Source organism: Gorilla gorilla, chromosome 3 (genome assembly GCF_029281585.2).
Source record: "Gorilla gorilla gorilla isolate KB3781 chromosome 3, NHGRI_mGorGor1-v2.1_pri, whole genome shotgun sequence".
In the NCBI taxonomy this organism is placed as follows: Eukaryota; Metazoa; Chordata; class Mammalia; order Primates; family Hominidae; genus Gorilla; species Gorilla gorilla.
This window is the reverse complement of record NC_073227.2, coordinates 39042963-39063527: the sequence shown is the minus strand read 5'-3', so window position 1 is coordinate 39063527 and position 20565 is coordinate 39042963. Positions and strand designations below refer to the sequence as shown.

The 20565-nt window shown below is 34.7% G+C and overlaps 1 protein-coding gene across 6 annotated transcripts in view; it reads right to left on the bottom strand.

The window, feature by feature from the left end:
• Window positions 1-20565, bottom strand: part of PCDH7 (protocadherin 7) — a 426915-nt gene that overhangs the window by 218314 nt on the left and 188036 nt on the right. For 2 of the 6 annotated variants that reach the window (XM_004038521.5, XM_019025887.3), the window contains exon 2: window positions 8092-8308. In XM_004038521.5, coding sequence (XP_004038569.1) covers window positions 8092-8308 — 217 coding nt within the window. The remainder of the gene's footprint in view (window positions 1-8091; window positions 8309-20565) is intronic. The other 4 variants (XM_004038522.5, XM_055385512.2, XM_055385509.2 and 1 more) reach the window with 2 other exon arrangements.

The window sequence follows — 20565 nt, the reverse complement described above, 5'->3', positions numbered from 1 at the left end:
CTTTACTTAAATTTCCTCAGAAAGCCTTGGTCATATTTTATTTTCAGTATTGGTTTGTTGAATCAAAATGAATAAACACAGCTTTGACACTATATAATTGCCCCATGAAACAAGAGACACCTATTGTTCTACTTTGCTTTATTAGCAAAGCAAAAAATACTTTACTTATTAAAAACCTGCAAGAGAAGAGGTAACAATGGAAAGTATTTTACCTTAGAAGAGGAATATTGAGATAAAATGGTTTCTCAATAGGTCGTCTAACCTCTGAGGTTGAGAGTACTAACTTGCTGGGCAGGGTGGCTCATGTCTATGATCCTAGCACTTTGGAGGGCCAAGATGGAAGGATCCCCTGATTCCAGGAGTTTGAGAACAGCCTTGAACAGGTGCATGCCTGTAATCCCAGTTACTTAGTAGGATAAGGTGAGAGAATCGCTTGAGCGCAGGAGGTCGAGGCTGTAGTGAGCCAAGAATGTGCCACTGCACTCTGGCCAGGGCTACAGAGCAAGACCTTACATTAAAAAATAAAAATTAAAAAAAGACTACTAAACTTAAATATACTTAAACAGTCAAGATCCACAGTTCCTTTACCAAATAGAAGATGCTTAAGAGTGTTATATTTTAGCAGCACAAGGTTTTTTTTTTTTTTTTAATTGATCATTCTTGGGTGTTTCTCGCAGAGGGGGATTTGGCAGGGTCATAGGACAATAGTGGAGGGAAGGTCAGCAGATAAACAAGTGAACAAAGGTCTCTGGTTTTCCTAGGCAGAGGACCCTGCGGCCTTCCACAGTGTTTGTGTCCCTGGGTACTTGAGATTAGGGAGTGGTGATGACTCTTAACGAGCATGCTGCCTTCAAGCATCTGTTTAACAAAGCACATCCTGCACCGCCCTTAATCCATTTAACCCTGAGTGGGCACAGCACATGTTTCAGAGAGCAGAGGGTTGGGGGTAAGGTCATAGATCAACAGGATCCCAAGGCAGAAGAATTTTTCTTAGTACAGAACAAAATGAAAAGTCTCCCATGTGTACTTCTTTCTACACAGACACAGCAACCATCCGATTTCTCAGTCTTTTCCCCACCTTTCCCCCTTTTCTATTCCACAAAACCACCATTGTCATCATGGCCCGTTCTCAATGAGCTGTTGGGTACACCTCCCAGATGGGGTGGTGGCCGGGCAGACGGGCTCCTCACAGCACAAGGTTTTTTTATACATAAATCTGGCAATAACATCAGAGGAAGAATAGAATTATATGTAATCTATAAGCAAAAAGAATTCACAGGAAAGACTGAGATAACACCTTAACTAAATAAGGAACTAAAACAATCAAATGTATTATCAACAAGTGCTGAAATTCGCACAAGCAAAAGCTTTGGGAGTCTGGAGGTAACAAAACCACTAACTGACCTCCAAAGTCACTTTGAGATTTGATGAGCGCTCATTCCCTCCTCAAATGTCATAAGGGTTCAGCAAAGTGATCTAGTTTAAAAGGACCAAATTACACATTTTATCAGAGTTAATTATTAATATTGAGATTAGAAAAGAAAGGACTGAGAATCTGGTAAGCATACTAATTGGACATTATTTTCAGCTATTTTCCCTGTTAATGTGAATAATTTGCAGCACTTTAAAGGGAGGTGTACACCTGAAAAATAATGCATTCAACTAGAACACTTAAAAAAAGAGAAAAGAATGTAGAAAGATCATAATGACAACTCCCTACCTTGAATGACAAAGAACACAAAGAGTCGGTTGGTTTGATGCCAAGAGATAGAAGACTTCCTTCCCCTCATTTTAGGTCCTTGCTATATTTATAAGTCACTACTCATGAGTACTACCCTATGGTACTCCAAACAAAAGACAAAAAACTAACTGGAAAATATTTAAGGTGAGAATATAATTTATACTGGTAATTTAAAAATGCTAAATTTGTGAGGCTGAGCATTTTATGAAGTCCTCATGACTAAGCCATTGTATTATATCAAATTTACCTAAAGTTGGCTGGGTGTGGTGGCTCACGCCTGTAATCCCAGCACTTTGGGAGGCTGAGGCAGGCAGATCACGAAGTCAGGAGTTGGAGACCATCCTAGCTAACATGGTGAAACCCTGTCTCTACTAAAAATACAAAAAATTAGCCGAGTGTGGTGGCGGGAGCCTATAGTCCCAGCTACTCTGGAGGCTGAGGCAGCAGAATGGTTTGAACGCAGGAGGCGGAACTTGCGGTGAGCCGAGATTGTGCCACTGCACTCCAGCCTGGGTGGCAGAGTGAGACTCCATCTCAAAAAAAAAAAAAAAAAAAAAAAAAAAGACCTAAAGTTAATAATAATCCCAACTATTTATCATTGTTATGTAAATAATAATGGTAAAACATTTTATCAATTAATATAGTGAAAATACAACTTATTACTTATTTATAAATTATTGCATATTATTGTCTCATTTAGTTCCTTCTGCAATCCTATGATTTGCAATTGAACAAACTGAAGCTAAGAGGGGTTAGAAAATAATACTCCTTGTAGGAGGTAAAGCCAGGATTCAAACTGAGGTCATCAGATTTCAAAGCTTGTTTTGTAAGCCAGTAGATTCTACTCACAGCACTGCCAATTCTTCTCTAGGACAGTACCTTCTTTAGACTCTTTTAGATTGTACTGCTCATTTTACTAGACAGCTGAGAAGCCACTATAGCACACATTTTAATTAGTTGAGATCTGGCTTAGAGACAGTCTCTATAATCCATCTCTCTATATATTACTATGAAGAAATTCAAAGTGAATAGCACCCTCCCAAAGTGGTGGCATACAGACTTTTGGGGAATACTTGGGAGGTATAGAGCCATGTCACAATTGACAGGAAAGGTGAAAACAATTGCAGCCTCAGTCAGACACTGGCAACTAGGGTGGCATAGAGAAATGCAAAACTGTGAAAATGAATCCTTAGCAAGTCATGTTAGTCTCTTTCTGCAGAAGATGAAAAAAGGTATGACAGTTATTTGGTATTTTAGGTATTGTGCTTATGCCATTAAAAAGTATATGAGGATCTTTGGAAAGATGGAAGAGGCAGCCTTGCTAGAGAAGTTTGCTCAATCTACATGAAATCAGCACAAACCAATAACTAGACAACTTTGCCTGACAGATGCCTGCTTGAAAATTGGGAGACAGGAGAAAAGGAGAGAGAAAGAGGAGGTCCTTTATCTCATACAAAGATATGCCTTTGGTCTCTATGCTCATTACACTTGGCCATTTAAAATTAGTGGCTTATTCTCAATGATATTTCAAATACACTGTCTAAAAGCAATATGAAAAGTCCATGGTTTACTGCAGCATGTTTAAATAATCAAGGACAAGGTATAATGCATGTAGAATGAAGAGATGAAGGAAATGGAATGAATCAAACAGTTGAGCTTAGCTTATATAAGTGTGACAAAGTAAGGAAGTTTGGAAAGGGAAAGTTCAAAAATATTCATGTATAAAGTCAAAAGTATTATTTAAAGATCTGAGAAAATCAAGAGGCATAAAATGAATTAGGGATTTAGAGTGGCCAAATTTCGAACCTCATTTAACTTGTTATAAACCTGGTTTATGGATCATCTGCTGTTTTTTTTTTTTAAATTTATTTTTATGGTGTGATATTTAAGAAAGTCTACCTACAGAAAAATATATATTATTTCCTACCTTTTTTTTTCATTTGTACTCTGACCAAAGTTCACATTGTTAAGTAAGAAAACACATGTGCTTATTCTATTGTGAAATGTCTTAATCATAATTCATGTATTTCAAGGGCATTGCACCCAAGGCTTGATCAGATCTACAGATGGTTCTTGCATAGTGGGATCTGAAGGAGGCTCCACAGCTGTCTCCCACACTGGCCTACTATGGTGCCAACATTTCCACCCACCTGGCCAGAAATCACACCATTTGATTCAGTCCACTCCTTTGATTTATGTAATAAATGCATTTTCTACTATTAAAATGCACTTGATGTGTGGGTTCAGAGAAAGGCCCTAGAATCACTACTGGCCTGCCCACATTAACATACATTGTCAAACTCACTCACTATCTTACTATGAGACAAATGTCTCCATTCTATAGCATAAAAGATACAAGAAAAATTGAATGTAAGAGAATCACAGATTATTGGACCTGGAACCGAGTAAGATTTCAGAGTTGATTTATCAATTTCCTTAGACAGTAGCCTACCCAATGCTGATGGCAAAATTGAGATGAGAAGCCAAGCAAGGTGTTTTCTATATCTGAGCTTATTAAACACTAATTATCATAAAGACTTACACAGCAAAGGCAAACTGGCTTTGCAAAGATAATTTAGAGGGGGCTTTGGAAAGATCAAGTAGGTCATGGCATGAAGGTAGGGACCAGGATAAATACAATAGACCTAAAGAAACCATTGTATCCCACTCCAAGAGAAAGTCTGAAGACTACTGCATAATTAAAATAAGAGCAAACTCTTGCATAGTGAATGCTTGCCTTGAATGAGATGGTGCTTTTAAGCCTAATGTTTGGTTTTTAACTTGAATTACCAATTCATTGCAATATGCATCAATTATTCTAACATTTTCATTGTCAAATGTTTGTATTACCTATTTCCCCCATAAACTCTATATGAATTATTACTTTATTGCTAAATGTATTTTAATGAAACAAATAACCAATTTCCTCAATCTTTGATTAGATTGATATTAAAGGATTAGCATGAAATTATCATAATGATGATAATTAAAGGCAAAGAAATATATATTAGTAATCTTTGTCACAAATAAATGTATAACTAATAATGTTTTCTTAAAATATTTTTTAAATGGGGTAATTTCTAGTGTTACTTTCCAGGGACCTGTGGCATTCTACAGATTTGGAACTTTAAAATGGTGGATCTCATGCTACATTATTAGATTCCGGTGGTAAGAAATTATATTTATTCTTATGGTATATTCTTTTTCCTTAGCTAATAAGAGAATAAAACCTCATTCTACATTTGGCGGTAATGTGTTTTAGAATATAGCGTAAAGCTTGTTAAACAGGGAATTAACACACAGGCCCTTTGAATGAAATTGTATTCATCATACTACAGTACAGAAGGAAGATAACGCTTTTGTAAAATGTAAGTACATTTCACTTAAATTTTCTTGTTTCTGTTCCTTCTCTGCATCTGTGAAAATGTATTTTTATCATTAGCTATCCTAACTTATTCCTGGTTTGTTAGCATGACATTGGAATTTTACTTGTTATTGCACTAGAAATTATCTTCTAAACTTTACAATGAAAGTTAATCCCAAACACTTGCTGATAACTGCATTGTTTCACATAGGTTAAAATTCAAGAAAAATGTTTGAGGTAATAATAATTAGGAACTAGCACAGCATCGAAAATGGTATTTTAATGGAAAATCCAAATGAAAATCCAATACAAATCCTGATTAAAACCTAGCCAAGCAAAAAACTACAGATTACCTGGATTCCAATTAAATGTGACAAATGAATACTTGACAGGTTTCAATTCCAATTCTATTTATGTCAGAATGATCCATTAATACTGAAGATGAAATTACCAGAATTTAAGCAACACAATTGCACTTTATGGCTAGATGAGTGGTCTGAAAACACGGACCCAACAAATTTGTTACTCAAAGGTCAACTGCTACATTTAGAACACTCACAGTGCATCGCATCTCATTTTGTCATTACCTATAGATCAAGGCTAACATGAATCACAGCCAGTAGATGACAAATGGTCATATAAACTCTGACTTTCAAGTGTTGGTCACATACAAAATCAGGAAAGATCCGTTACATTATCATGACCCTTGCTTTCGACAGGCCTTAAAAACTTGGTTCTAAAAAAGAATTAAAAGTCATTTTTTGGAACTCTTTCTCAGTATACTTTCTATTTTATTAACAAGCTCACCTGTTAAGTTTTCCATGACATGTGTGTTTCCTAAAAGGTAACCGATATGTGTTTGTCATATATAATTATCTTTTAATTATTCATCATTTCTTTCTTATTTTAAAGGTGATGAATCCCCATAAACTCATAAAACAGAAACTAACATTAAAAAATGATTATAATGCCAGTGGTGCAAAGTCCTTTTTTAATAAAGCTGACATCCAAAAAATAAAGATTTAATTTTACATTCTGTGCTTTACAGTAAGAATAAGCACTTTTAAAAACACAAACAAAATTATATGTTCTCATGAACAGGTAATCTCAGATGTAGTAATACCCCTAAATTAAATTAATCCTGCCTTCCTAGATATGCTCTATCATCTATCTATATTAAAAAGACTGTAATTACATATATATGTACATATATGTAACTATATGTACTATATACGTATTATATATTACATATATCACACATATGTAATTACATGTTACACATATGTAACAATACACTATAGTACATGTGACTACATACATGTAATTAATAATTATCTTTTAATTATTCATCACTTATTTCTTATTTTAAAGGTGATGAATCCCATAAACTCATAAAACAGAAACTAACATTGAAAAATGATTATAATGACAGGGGTACAAAGTCCTTTTTTAATAAAGCTGACATCCAAATTACATATGTAATTACATAGTATGTATGTAATTACAGTATTTTTAGTTTAATTTCTTTTTCCAAATAATTTTAAACATATCTGCCTTAAATATATATTCATCAGCATTGCAATTCATACCAAAATTATATGCCCATTAAAAAAATTACTAAAAAAATGGTAACTCTTAGAAACCACACCAGACTCCCATCCACATAAGCACACACCACCATACACACAGATAAGCATGCTTTTATAGCCATAAGGCAAAATGCCATTTTAACTCTGCAAAATTAATCAAGAGGGACGTCAATCATCAGACCCTGATATATTTTCTTAACCAAGAACAATGTGGATAAATAATTATTTAGCATAATATAATTTAGCAATACTTTCATTTGAGGTCATTTATGATATATTATATTCTAATGTTGGATTTTAATATTCATAGGTAAACTTACAGAAGAAAATCAGTCTTTCTCCTGCATTAATATGCTCTGCTTGCATATATATCAGTACTAAAGAAACAGATATATAACAAAAAGTTAGAGCGTCTTATGTCACTCAGGGGTTGAGATGGCAAAAGACATAAATCCACTGCAAGTTTTACTAGGGATAAAATGTGTGTAATTCCTTTCCTTTCTCTCTGTTTAACCATCTCTCTCTTCATATTTGAAAGAATAATGAAGTTAGGATGAATTTTACTATTCCATTATTTGACACAAACCTATTCCTCAGGCATTTACTTATGACTCAAAATCCAGAAAATAAATCACCAAATTATCTCTGTGAATATAAACAAATGTGGAAAGTTTTATAAGTGCTATTTGCAATCTAAATGTATAACTTAAAAGAAAATGTATACAAGGCCAATTGTGGTAATTATGAGAATCACCTCAAAACAGTATAAAAATATGGAGTATTATGATTTATTTTCCTTCCTTTCTCTCACATAAAAATAAAAAAAAACCTTATACTTAAATAAGAGGGAAATTCTAATAGCATTTATTGCATACTATGGAGAACAAAGTAGTACTGTTCTCTTTTGACTCTATTCAGTGATCACGGGAAAGGAGAGGTTTGAAAATGCTTTTCTAAACATCTAGGACAAGAAAAGGTAGAGCAAGGTATGTTTCTTTCATTTCCTTTCACTAAGACTGGACAGTTGCAATTGAAGAAATAGTTGCATGACAAAAATGAATAGAAGAAAACAATTAGACAAGACCTTTCTTGGTGACTATTGTTTAGGAATTCTGCACTTATTTAGCTTCCTTCATAGTGGGCCCTGTTCTGATTTATTTATAAGTGCGTTTATTTCTGACAGGATGTTTTAAAATGATGGTGCAATTTGGGTGAATTTTATCTACAAAGTTATGTTCCTTTATTTGGCATTTCTGTATTTTAGCAAATATTTATCACTTAAAATAAAATGGTTTTAATGTCAGCTATTTTATTTTGGTTTTAGACTGACCTTCGCGAGTCTACTTATTACGGCTCACTAGCGTGATTATGTGTGTGGATGTTGTGTTTGCCCCTACCATTTTCCATATGCTCTGCCTCACCAACACTGCCATCCGGCGTGGTCCTTTCATAGTTGTCCTCTGGGAGTGGAAGGGCACCCAGTCTTGGCCCTGATGAACTCTTACTGCTTGGTGTTTCTGACTCCTCCAGCCCGCTGTCATAGCAACTCTGCAGTGACCCCTGATGTGGGTCCTGAGGCTGACTCACAACAGAAAACGTCACTCTACGAAATGGCTGCAAAAGAAAAGATTCTGAATGTCACTACGATGTAAGATTGTAAATGATCTTATTTTAAAAAATACATAAATTACATACATTAAGGTCTACTGGCAACTAATTCAATACAAAATGAATAGATATGTTGAAACTGCATTAGTTAACTATGTATTATCTAAGGCAATGTCTAGAGCTTAGATTTTATTATGGAAAAACTGGAAATTCCCTTTCAGAAACAGAGATAAAAAAACAGTAATTTCACTAAAACATACATTTAAATCTGATATGTTAGTTCCACATATTCAATCTTTTTCTGTTCTATAGTATTCACTTCAGATATGCTTTCCAGAAATGGCCTCTAAAAAAACAAGGTCAGTGATTTGTGAAGGCAGTAAATATTGAACTAATCCATTGTAAGAAGACTCAATTTTTAAATACTTTGTCCATATGATACAAAGCTATAAAATCAAATGGGTTGGCAGTTGACTTAAACTGTTCAAAGTACAGCTGACAAATAGGAATTTAGATGCAGTGCTAGGAAACAGAAATATGTTTATTACATCATTCCTATAAAAATATTGCCTATGGACCTTGAAATTGTAAGAGTCATATTGAAATAATAGATAAAAGTATCTCTAAACAGTGAGTAGGAAATAAACTATAAGGTTTAATTGTATGTCCTTAATATTACTGTTTGTGATTTGTTCAATAAAGTAAAATCATGTACAGCCTTTAATTTGTTTTTAAAAAATTTTATGAAACTTTATCCAGTTGAACCCCACAATTTACTATGTTACTGACAATGGCTGGACTGAAGATTTACTATGGAAGGTATTTGCAGATTATCTTAGTTAACCACAAAATAAAATAAATTAAAATAAATTAGGGTCATTAAAGGAACAAACCAATGCCATGTATTGACAGTGCTACATAGGAATAATAATTTGGAAAAACATATAAAAATGTTCTGTAATGTCAGTCTGAGATTATTCTTGGCAATAGTTGTATCCATAAAGCTGCTGCATGAATTTGAAAATGTCAGAAGTGTACATATTTTTAAACTTATAACTCAGACTGTTTCTTTTTACTACAAAGTAAAAAATTAATGTTGCTAGGAAATAGTGAAAGGTTACAAAACCTTTTTTGCACCTTTATAACTTGAGTGTTCATGATACAAATTACTAATTACGACCTGGACCAGTAGAATTTTAGAAATATTAAGGATTATATGCACATGGTAGGTTATTAATGGGAAAGCTAAGAAGAGTTATAACATCTCCCCCTAATTTATAAATTAGCTTTGCTAAAGACAAACACATGCTTCCATAAAATTACCCTTTATTTTGTCATAGATAGAAGACTAGCTGAAAACATTGTGAATTATTGGTATTTTTAACCCAGTAGCTCACAATTCATGTACTTATTTGAAGTGTACAATCTTTACAAAGTTTCCTTTTTATTCTAATTCAAAGTCAAAATCAGAATAGTTGAATTTTAATACAAAAGGAAAACATTTAATTCATGTTCTCTTCTTTATAATGTTTCACTGAATTGGAACTGCAGTATTTATAAACAATTACAAATATTTTCAGTATACATAGCATGTATGTTATGGATTTAAATTTACTGACAATAAACTTTCTAGAAACATTATTCTTATTTCACTAATGATTCTCATATTTCTTTATGGTAATATAGTTGTGATATTTTAACCTGTATTAAAAAAAATAAAGAAATGTAAATACCCTGTATTTAAAAAAATAAAGAAATCGATTTGTACTCTCATTTTTACCTGTCTGTGCATATTTTCTTTTCTCCCACCCCTCGCCCACCCCACCCACCCCATCCACCCCACTTCTCACACCTGTGACTGTTTAATGTTTTTGGTCTCACCTTGGAAATGAGACCACTGACAGTCTCCTAAAACCACATTGTTCTACACACACAAAATAATCAGTAAACACTTCTGGGCAATGAAATTTTAATGACAATGTTGAATTTAGCTAAGAATGCCAAGGGTCATGCAGACATATTATCATTTAAAGACATAGCAATGGGTTTAAAAACAAACACATACATAAAAAGAGAAAGGAGGGTCAACTGCTGTTCTTAATTCTATTTTAATGACTTTCAAATCTTTTAGAATACCTTCATTAACACAAAAAGAAAACTCGAAATGAATACAGAAATACATAAGATATACCAATAAACTTAGAAACAGAAAATAAGAAATGATTAGAAATGGTGTTTCATTTTGATATAAAAGTAGAAAAAAAGAGTGACATTTGGGTGAAGTTTGGAATAATTTTGGAAAAATTTTGGAATCTGTGCTTAAATGTTTATTCCACAAAAAGTGGATAGGCTAGCAGAGAAACCGGTGATAGCTATGTCTATAATGAAAAATATTAACAATAAAATAATGATTTATCTGTAATGTACTATATAATGACTGCTATGAATCTATGCATTTTGTTTTCTTGATTTCCTACCCTATTTTGACTGTGCATATTTTAATCTCTATAAATTATTTTAGAAGTAAAAATGGCATAATTTTAAAATATTTTTATCTATTTATATATTAGAAAATACTCAGATCCATCAATTCTTTCTTTCTTGTATAAAATGCTTTTTGCATGTAAAATAATATCTGAATTTATAAAAACATAACTCACAATAAATATTCAAAATAAAATGTATCATTCAACGGATTATATCACACCTGTCATTTTTATTCACATTTTAAAATATTTTAATTAGAATGCTATAGTATAGTATCAGCATTATATCACTAGCTCTTCAAATTCATTTTGATAGTTTTGAATAATAAATTTTTTATGGCCAAGTATTTAATTTGGCAGTGTGAACCAAATTAATACAGAAGTGAAAATTCTGAAAGAGCTCCCATTGATACAAGAGTTAAGATTTAATTTAAATAGTATATCAGACATACAGAGTTAGATGAAATGAGAGAGAGACAGAGAGAGAAACAGCAAGAGAGAGAGGCAGATAATTGAGTCTTGAAAAGATAGTTCAGTTTTACCGCAAAGGTTATGACACCATATTCATATTATTTATATATTCCAGAAAGATTGACTAAAGCAGAAATGTAAAGCAGAGTGTCAACTCCTGACAGAGAATGAATTTGCATTATATATGTAACTGTCACTTTGTTAATTACTGATACTCTGAAGTAGAATAGCTTACGTGATAATTCTTCAACCTAGATGTGACTTAGTATCACCCAGAAAACTTGTGAAAAAAACAAATGCCAATATCTGGTCCCAACTTAAACCCAATGAATCAGCATTCAGGGTGGGACTCGGAGATCGGGAGTTTTTAAAAATCCCCAGCTGATGAAGAGGCACAGAAAGGAATGAGAAACTTTATTGTCAGGAAGAACATAGGTAGAGGTTCAAAAAGCAATGTGCTCCAGGCAATTAGCTTGTTCTTTAAGGGTATAAAATAGTTTCCAGGGAGAGTCAGTAGACTCCTGGTTCCATCTTGAGACTTAAAAGTATGGTCATAAAGACATTTAGTAAATTGCAGTGTCTGAACTTTGCATTTTTCTGTCTGGGGAGATAAACGATTTTGTGTCTTGTAAATGTAAATTGGTCTATCTAATAGAAGAGAAAGCAAAAGAGCTTGAGGAAGAGTGACAGTCTGCCAGCTCTTTGAAATTGTGAAGACAAGCTACAGACTTGAATAAGGACTGCAAGACAGAGATCTTAAAGAAAATTATTCCAAAACCTGTGGATGAGATGTGTGAATGAATTAAAACAAGAGAGTGAAAATCAAAGAATTTCTTTAGGTAAGTGAATTATCTAAATAAAAGGCCAATAATGAAGACATTTTCTGACAGTTCCTTATGAAAGAGGAGGAAGAAGAAATGTTGAAGGCAGAAGATTATGCTAGAAGATAAAGTACAATGAAATATTTACCTAGCGAGAGGTAAGGCTGAGAGAAGGTAGTGGCAGTGAAAACGGACAGCAAGGCCATTATGAAGAAAGCCCATGTAGCTGATTGGATTGAGTCATTAATTCACTAGACCTCCATTTATTTTTATGCCCATTATTTTCCAGGGTTTCGAGGGTGCTCCAACAATGATTCTACACATTTAAGAAACTCAAAACCTTATCAATACATAAAACCACAAAAATATAATGTGATCAAGTTTCCAGCAAAATGGAGGCATAAACAACATGCTGTAACACTCAGGAATTTAGGGCAGGCGCTGCAAAGGCAGTGGTTTGTTGGTTGAGATCTCTAAAAGAAATTGGATAGATAATAAATATTTGGGAGTTGATTATGGATTCCATACTCCATATTGCTAGAAGCAAGCAATTTGAAAAAAAGGGTGAGGGCCAGGCTCAGTGGCTCACACCTGTAATCCCAGCACTTTTGGGAGGCTGAGGTGGGCGGATCATGAGGTCAATAGATTGAGACCATCCTGGCCAACATGGTGAAACCCCGTCTCTACCAAAACTACAAAAATTAGCTGGACGTGGTGGTACGTGTCTATAATCCCAGCTACTTGGGAGGTTGAGGCAGGAGAATCGCTTGAACCCGGGAGGCAGAGGTTGCAGTGAGCCGAGATCGCGCCACCGCACTCTAGCCTGGTGACAGAGCGAGACTCCATGTCAAAAACAACAACAACAACAACAACAACAGAGGTGAGAATGAAAAGCAGGTCACTTTCAAAACTCAGAAGTCAAGGAAGCGTAACATTTCCAGAAAGGCAATCCTATGTGATCAAAAGCATCACAGACATTAAGAAGGATGCTGACTACCACATGCCCATTGGATTTATCCTTTAGAAGGCCACTGTGGCTATAGTATCTCTAAACTCTGGGGAACAATTGTAGGTTGGACCAAAAGAAGTAGAAGATTGGCTTGTCAATCAATGGAGAAATAGAGAAAGTGGAAATGTACTACTACTCTTAAAAATACGAAAAAGAGAGAAATAGGGTAGAAGTTAAAACAAAGATTTCTGTAAAGTGTTTGATTTGTTGATCTACATTTGTGTCTTTCTTCATTGGCACTGAAGAAGGTTTGCTTTAAAATAAACATTTGGAGATGTAAGCAAAAAGGGGTGCTCAACAAGATAAGGTGGGAGCAGAATGAAAGAGAGCAAAGAAGACAAGCTAGCTAGAATTAAGAGAGAAATGAAATCAGAATAATTATAAAAACAGTAAAATAATTTGAGGAATTTTATTAATGGGGTATGTGTCTGTATGTGTGTTTAATGGGAAAGAAACAGTACACAACAAATAACAGAACAAGAAAAGAATTCTATTCCAAGAAACCTTACGTGACCTCGAGGACAAGTTACCTGATTTTTGGTTGTTGTGCCTTAGGCTCAGGGTATGTACAATGGAGACAATAGTAACTGCCCCTTGCTAACTTACATTCTCTCAGAATTAATGAGATAGTTTATAAAAAGAGCCTTAAGCTCCCTCAAAGACATATACTATAAATGGTAGTATACCTCACGCCACAGCTATATAACTAGAGTTATGGCCCATTGTTTTGATGCTTTTTAAGAAAACATAGAGCTGGCCAAGTAAAGCTTCTAAACAGAATTTCTAAAATCCACACAAAATTTCAAACCTAATTATCCTATTAAAGTGCTAAAATTTTATTTTCCTAAATGCAAATTATTTGTAATCCAAATACATACATACAATAATACTCAACATTTTTAAAAGCTATTTGAATCTAATCATTCATTAAGCATGAATATTTCTCTATTCAGTTATTTTGGAATGGTATTTATCAACTATTTTTGTTTCCATTATGACATACTAGAGACTTTCACTTAAGGACATACCTCCTAAAGGTACTACTCAGACATTTTAGAGTTTGTTACAAATATATTCAAAGGCAAAACCCAGATAATGTACAATTCCTGCAGCATTGTACGTACCATCATTCTCCCTCTAAGCCTCCAGCTGATAGAAATGCATTAGAGCTGACACTTTTTTAAACTACCATATACTTATAATGAACATTGTTCTCTCCTTATTTAATTTTATTCACTTTATTTTCTGGAAATCTAGAGGCCACACGAGTAGGCAAAAGTGTTAAGGGAGAGGTCCTCTATCTGCCATGCTTGCTCTTCTGCTGTTGGGAGGCCTGAACATGGTGGCCTTTTCATATCCTCCCCTCTGCCCTAAAATGTGGGTGAGACCAGAGGAAGGGGTGTGCGATTACAGTGATCATTTCTGAATGAAACTAATCTCAGAGACTTAAAAGGACAAACATAGCAAATTAGGATTTATTAAATTGACTGCTGTGGGGTGTACTATGTGACATATCCAGTAAATGCATTTGCATTGGATAGTTTTGTTTTCTGAAAAATATAAACAGATGCTAAAATGGGCATATTGGTGAAACTGGGATCAAGAGAAAGACTGCCTTCTTAGATAAAGAGAAGAATTAGAATCCATCTGGATTACAGAAAGAAGGCTTCTGTTCTAATGACATTATTGCAAAGGATAAGGCACTCATGAAGGGAAAATGAGGTGAGCGTTTGATTCATTATTCCCTTTCGTAAAATTGCATCTCTATGATTGATAACATAAAGCACCTAACAGTCACCCTAAATGTAGGCAGTTGACAGATTTAGAGACGACATGAAAAGCTCTCGAAAACTGTATCTTTTTTTCAAAAAATAAACTAGCAGCCAAATTCTATCCCGCTCTCCACACAGAGAGTTCAAGGAAAGTTAAGTCCACATATTTCAAATTCACTAGAAGACTGAAACAATTTTCAAAAAAGTCCATATTTTTAAATCTCTAGAAAGCAGAAGTCAAAATTGTACTATAATAACTTCTTTATTTTTTATTTTGTTTTGTGACTTCATTTTTATTATTTTTTTAATTTTAGAGAACTATATAACCACCCTACCTTTTTGAAAGTACTGATGTAGTAACATTTACTACTTATAATCTGCACATTTGAGGAAGTTAATTTTGAAATTCACATTACTATTAATGTTATTAATATTATATTATTAATGTATTCTGCTTTCAGAATACAATGATTGCAAAATATGTGTAACATTCACAGGTGTTACCTATTTGGAAAAATATTTGTCCAAAAGTTCATGTATAGTTTCCAAGAAAAGCAATAGGGACCAGAAGAATATTAACAAATATATATATAATAATAATATTAAAAACTTTATTTTTATCCATCCTGGTTAGAATAATTAGAAAGTAACCATCACACCATAAAAGCAAATATTATGTCCCACAATCAGACGTATTAAAAATATGTGCCTTTCATCTACTAAGCAAAATTTTCTAAGTTACAACCTGTACACAATAGTTACAGTAAAACAGAAAATATAGCACAAGGCTAAGAGTGCAGATGCTTTCCCCTTGGAGTCCATTTTTTATAACCTAGTGACACTACCTTTATGGGGATTTTATTGGCAAAAGGATAGGACCCTAAGGATGCCATCTATTGGAAAGAACCTCAGGTTAAATCTCTTTCCTTATTGAATACTGCTCTTTGTCTTACAGACAACTTTATTGGGAACTTTAAATCTGCACCTTCCTTTTTAGCTTCAGTAGTTTCTCCATAAATCGTCTCCTTATCTGGAACTCACATACAGCTGTCTCAGTCACATCAATTATTTCTGAATGGGCTGAAAAGGCTTTTTTATTTTTTCCAATTCACTTAGTTATGTCCATCAAACAGACTTCTAATGACTCTCTTTGTCAGTCAAAAAGCACTGAAACAGTCATGGAGCAGAATATTGCAGTATTATAAGGAGTGCTGCATTTCATTTTTAAAGAGGGGCTAAGGCTGTGAGATCTTTCCTTGCAAATGAACAGGCACTGATTAATCTGCAAACAGTCTCAACCAGTGTCAGTGGCTATTGAACAAACATATTTAGGATTCCATAGTGCATTAGTTGGACTATATCTGGCAGAACTCTGAAACAAACTTTAGTTAGGCCTTTAAACTTTTTAGGGGTGTTTTCTTTTGCTAACATTTCAAGACGCCTCCATACTTCAAACTGCCTTTCTTTCTTTCAAGTCAATAGCAGATGAAAGGATATTAACAAGAAACATGTTGAGACATCTGGATTCGTTAATTAAAACTCTCATTTGGGGCAGAAGTTAAATAACCATATTTCCTTTGACTTGAATGCAATTACATATTTGACATTGTTTATATCTGTACTTTAGAAATTATGAGTGTAGGCGCTTATTATAATTCTTAGTCCAGTAGATTACAAACTATTTAATTATTGCAACAAAACAATGATATTAATATTTTTTTTAAAAAAAGCAGCTACTCTGTGCCAGGAAAATTCTATTCATTTCATTTATGTTGTCACTTTTCATGCCATCCCTATGTGGATCAGATTAATATTCTGATTTTGCAAATGAGAAGAAAATAATGAATTTCAATATTCAGACTAATGCAAGAACTACTCTAGCCTAAAAGTGCAAGTCAGCTTCTCGGGTTTTTTCCGCCACTAATGAAAAATGTCAGGAAACAGAATAGCCAAAGCCTAAAACTCTTAGTTAATGTAGGCAATTATTTTTCTAAAAACTTCTAAAAAAGATATTATATTCTAAAACACAAATTGTGGTTCCTCTATATTGTTGACACAATCATTCAATTTAGGTTTTGCTCTTTATTGCTGCATTATTTTAAACCTAGTCAAGGGTCTGGCAAACTTTTTCTGTAATATGCCAGAAAGTAAATATTTTAGGTTTTGTGGGCCATAGGTCTCTGTCACAGCTACTCGACTTTGCCAACGGAGTGTAAAAACAGCCATAGAACATCTGTAAATAAATGGACATGGCTATGTTCTAGTAGTTCTTTTTTTGGGGGGGGGGTGATTTTTTTTTAATATACCTTAAGTTCTGGATACATGTGTAGAATGTGCAGGTTTGTTACATAGGTATACAGATGCCCTGGTGGTTCGCTGCACCCATCAACCCATCATCTACATTAGGTATTTCTCCTAATGCTCTCCCTCCCCTTGCCCCCACAACCTCCAACAGGCCCTGGTAGGTGACGTTCCTCTCCCTGTGCCCATGTGTTTTCATTGTTCAGCTCCCACTTATGAGTGAGAACATGCGGTGTTTGGCTTTCTGTTCCTGTGTTAGTTTGCTGACAAGGATGGTTTCCAACTTCATCCATGTCCATGCAAACAACATGAACTCATTCTTTTTTATGGCTGCATAGTATTCCACGGTGTGTATGTGCCACATTTTCTTTATCCAGTCTAATATTGATGGGCATTTGGGTTGGTTCCAAGTCTTCGCTGTTGTGAATAGTGTTACAGTAAACATACGTGTGCATGTGTCTTTATAGTAGCATGATTTATAATCCTTTGGGTATATACCCAGTCATGAGATTGCTGGGTCAAATGGTATTTCTAGTTCTAGATCCTTGAGGAATCACCACCCTGTCTTCCAGAATGGTTGAACTAATTTATGCTCCCAACAACAGTGTAAAAGCATTCCCATTCCTCCACATCCTCTCCAGCATCTGCTGTTTCCTGACTTTTTAATGATCACCATTCTAACTGGTATGAGAGGGTATCTCATTATGGTTTTGATTTGAATTTCTCTGATGACCGGTGATGATGGGCTTTTTTTCATATGTTTGTTGGATGCTTAAAAATGTCTTCTTTTGGCTGTCCATATCCTTTGCCCACTTTTTGACGGGGTTGCATTTTCTTGTAAATTTGTTAAGTTTCTTGTGGATTCTGGATATTAGCCCTTTGTCAGATGGATAGAATGCAAAAATTTTCTCCCATTCTGTAGTTTGCCTGTTCACTCTGATAGATTCTTTTGCTGCGCAGAAGCTCTTTAATTAGATTCCATTTGTCTATTTTGGCTTTTGTTGTAATTGCTTTTGGTGTTTTAGTCATGAAGTCTTTGCCCATGCCTATATCCTGAATGGTATTGCCTAGGTTTTCTTCTAGGGTTTTTATGGTTTTAGGTCTTTCATATAAATCTTTAATCCATCTTGAGTTAATTTTTGTATAAGGTGTAAGGAAGGGGTCCAGTTTCAGTTTTCTGCATATGGCTAGCCAGTTTTCCCAACACCATTTATTAAACAGGGAATCCTTTCTCCATTGCTTGTTTTTGTCAGGCTTGCCAAAGATCAGATGGTTGTAGATGTGTGGTGTTATTTCTGAGGCCTCCATTCTGTTCCATTGGTCTACATATTTGTTTTGGTACCAGTACCACGAGGTTTTGGTTACTGTAGCCTTGTAGTATAGTTTGAAGTCAAGTAGCGTGATGCCTCCATCTTTGTTCTTTTGGCTTAAGATTTTCTTGGCTATATGGGCTCTTTTTTGGCTATGAACGAAATTTAAAGTATTTTTTTCTAATGCTGTGAAGAAAGTCAATGGTAGCTTGATGGGAATAGCATTGAATCTATAAATTACTTTGGTCAGTATGGCCATGTTCAAGATATTGATTCATCCTACCCATGAGCATGGAATGTTTTCCATCTGTTTGTGTCCTCTCTTATTTCCTTGAGCAGTGGTTTGTAGTTCTCCTTGAAGAGGTCCTTCACATCCTTTGTAAGTTGTATTCCTAAGTATTTTATTCTCTTTCTAGCAATTGCGAATGGGAGTTTGCTCATAATTTGGCTGTTTGTCTATTACTGGTGTATAGGAATGCTTGTGATTTTTGCACATTGATTTTGTATCCTGAGACTTTGCTGAAATTGCTTATCAGCTTAAAGAGTTTTTGGGCTGAGAAGATGGGTTTTCTAAATATACAATCATGTCATCTGCAAACAGAGATAATTTGACTTCCTCTCTTTCTATTTGAATACCATTTATTTCTTTCTCTTGCCTGATTGCCCTGGCCAGAACTTCAGATTCTATGTTGAATAGGAATGGTGAGAGAGGGCATCCTTGTCTTGTGCCGTTTTTCAAATGGAATGCTTCCAGCTTTGGCCCATTCAGTATGATATTGGCTGTAGGGTTGTCATACGTAGTTCTTATTATTTTGAGATATGTTCCATCAATACCTAGTTTATTGAGTGTTTTTAGCATGAAGGGGTGTTGAATTTTATCTAAGGTCTTTTTTGCATCCATTGAGATAATCACGGTTTTTGTCATTGGTTCTGCTTATCTGATGGACTATGTTTATTGATTTGCATATGTTGAACCAGCGTTGCATCCCAGGGATGAAGCTGACTTGATCGTGGTACATAAGCTTTTTGATATGCTACTGGATTTGCTTTGCCAGTATTTTATCGAGGATTTTCACACGGATGTTCATCAGGGATATTGGCCTGAAATTTTCTTTTTTCTGTGTCTCTGCCAGCTTTTGGTATCAGGATGATGCTGGCCTCATAAAATGAGTTAGGGAGGAGGCCCTCTTTTTCTATTGTTTGGAACTGTTTCAGAAGAAATGGTACCAGATCCTCTTTTTCTATTGTTTGGAATAGTTTCAGAAGAAATGGTACCAGCTCCTCTTTGTACCTCTGGTAGAATTTGGCTGTGAATCCTTCTGGTCCTGGGCTTTTTTTGGTTGGTAGGCAATTAATTACTGCCTCAATTTCAGAACTTGTTATTGGTCTATTCAGGGATTCAACTTCTTCCTGGTTTAGTCTTGGGAGTGTGTATGTGTCCAGAAATTTACCGGTTTCTTCTAGATTTTCTAGTTGATTTAATCTTCGTGGTGTGACATTCTGAGAGACAAAAATACTGTAAACTCCTCATTCCCACATTTTTCCACCTTATGGCCAATTATACTAAAGGATGCTATCCTAATTTCTTATCTCTGTACATTCTCTAATTAATCTATATCACCTTAGCACTGGGCATTTGTGCTTTCACTTTTTTCTTCATTGCAATTTTTAATCAATGTACTCCACAGGGAACTCTTTAATTAGGAAGCCCATTTCTTTTTCCTCTTTTCTTTTTTTTTTTTTATTATTCTTTAAGTTCTAGGGTACATGTGCATAATGTGCAGGTTTGTTACATAGGCATACATGTGCCATGCTGGTTTGCTGCACCCATCAACTCGTAATTTAGGTATTTCTCCTAATGCTATCCCTCCCCTAGCCCCTCACCCCCCAACTGGCCCTGGTGTGTGGTGTTCCCTGCCCTGTGTCCATGTGTTCTAATTGTTTAACTCCCACCTACAAGTGAGAACATGCGGTGTTTGGTTTCCTGTTCTTGTAATAGTTTGCTTAGAATGATGGTTTCCAGCTTCATCCATGTCCTTGCAAAGGACATGAACTCATTCTTTTTATGGCTGCATAGTATTCCATGGTGTATA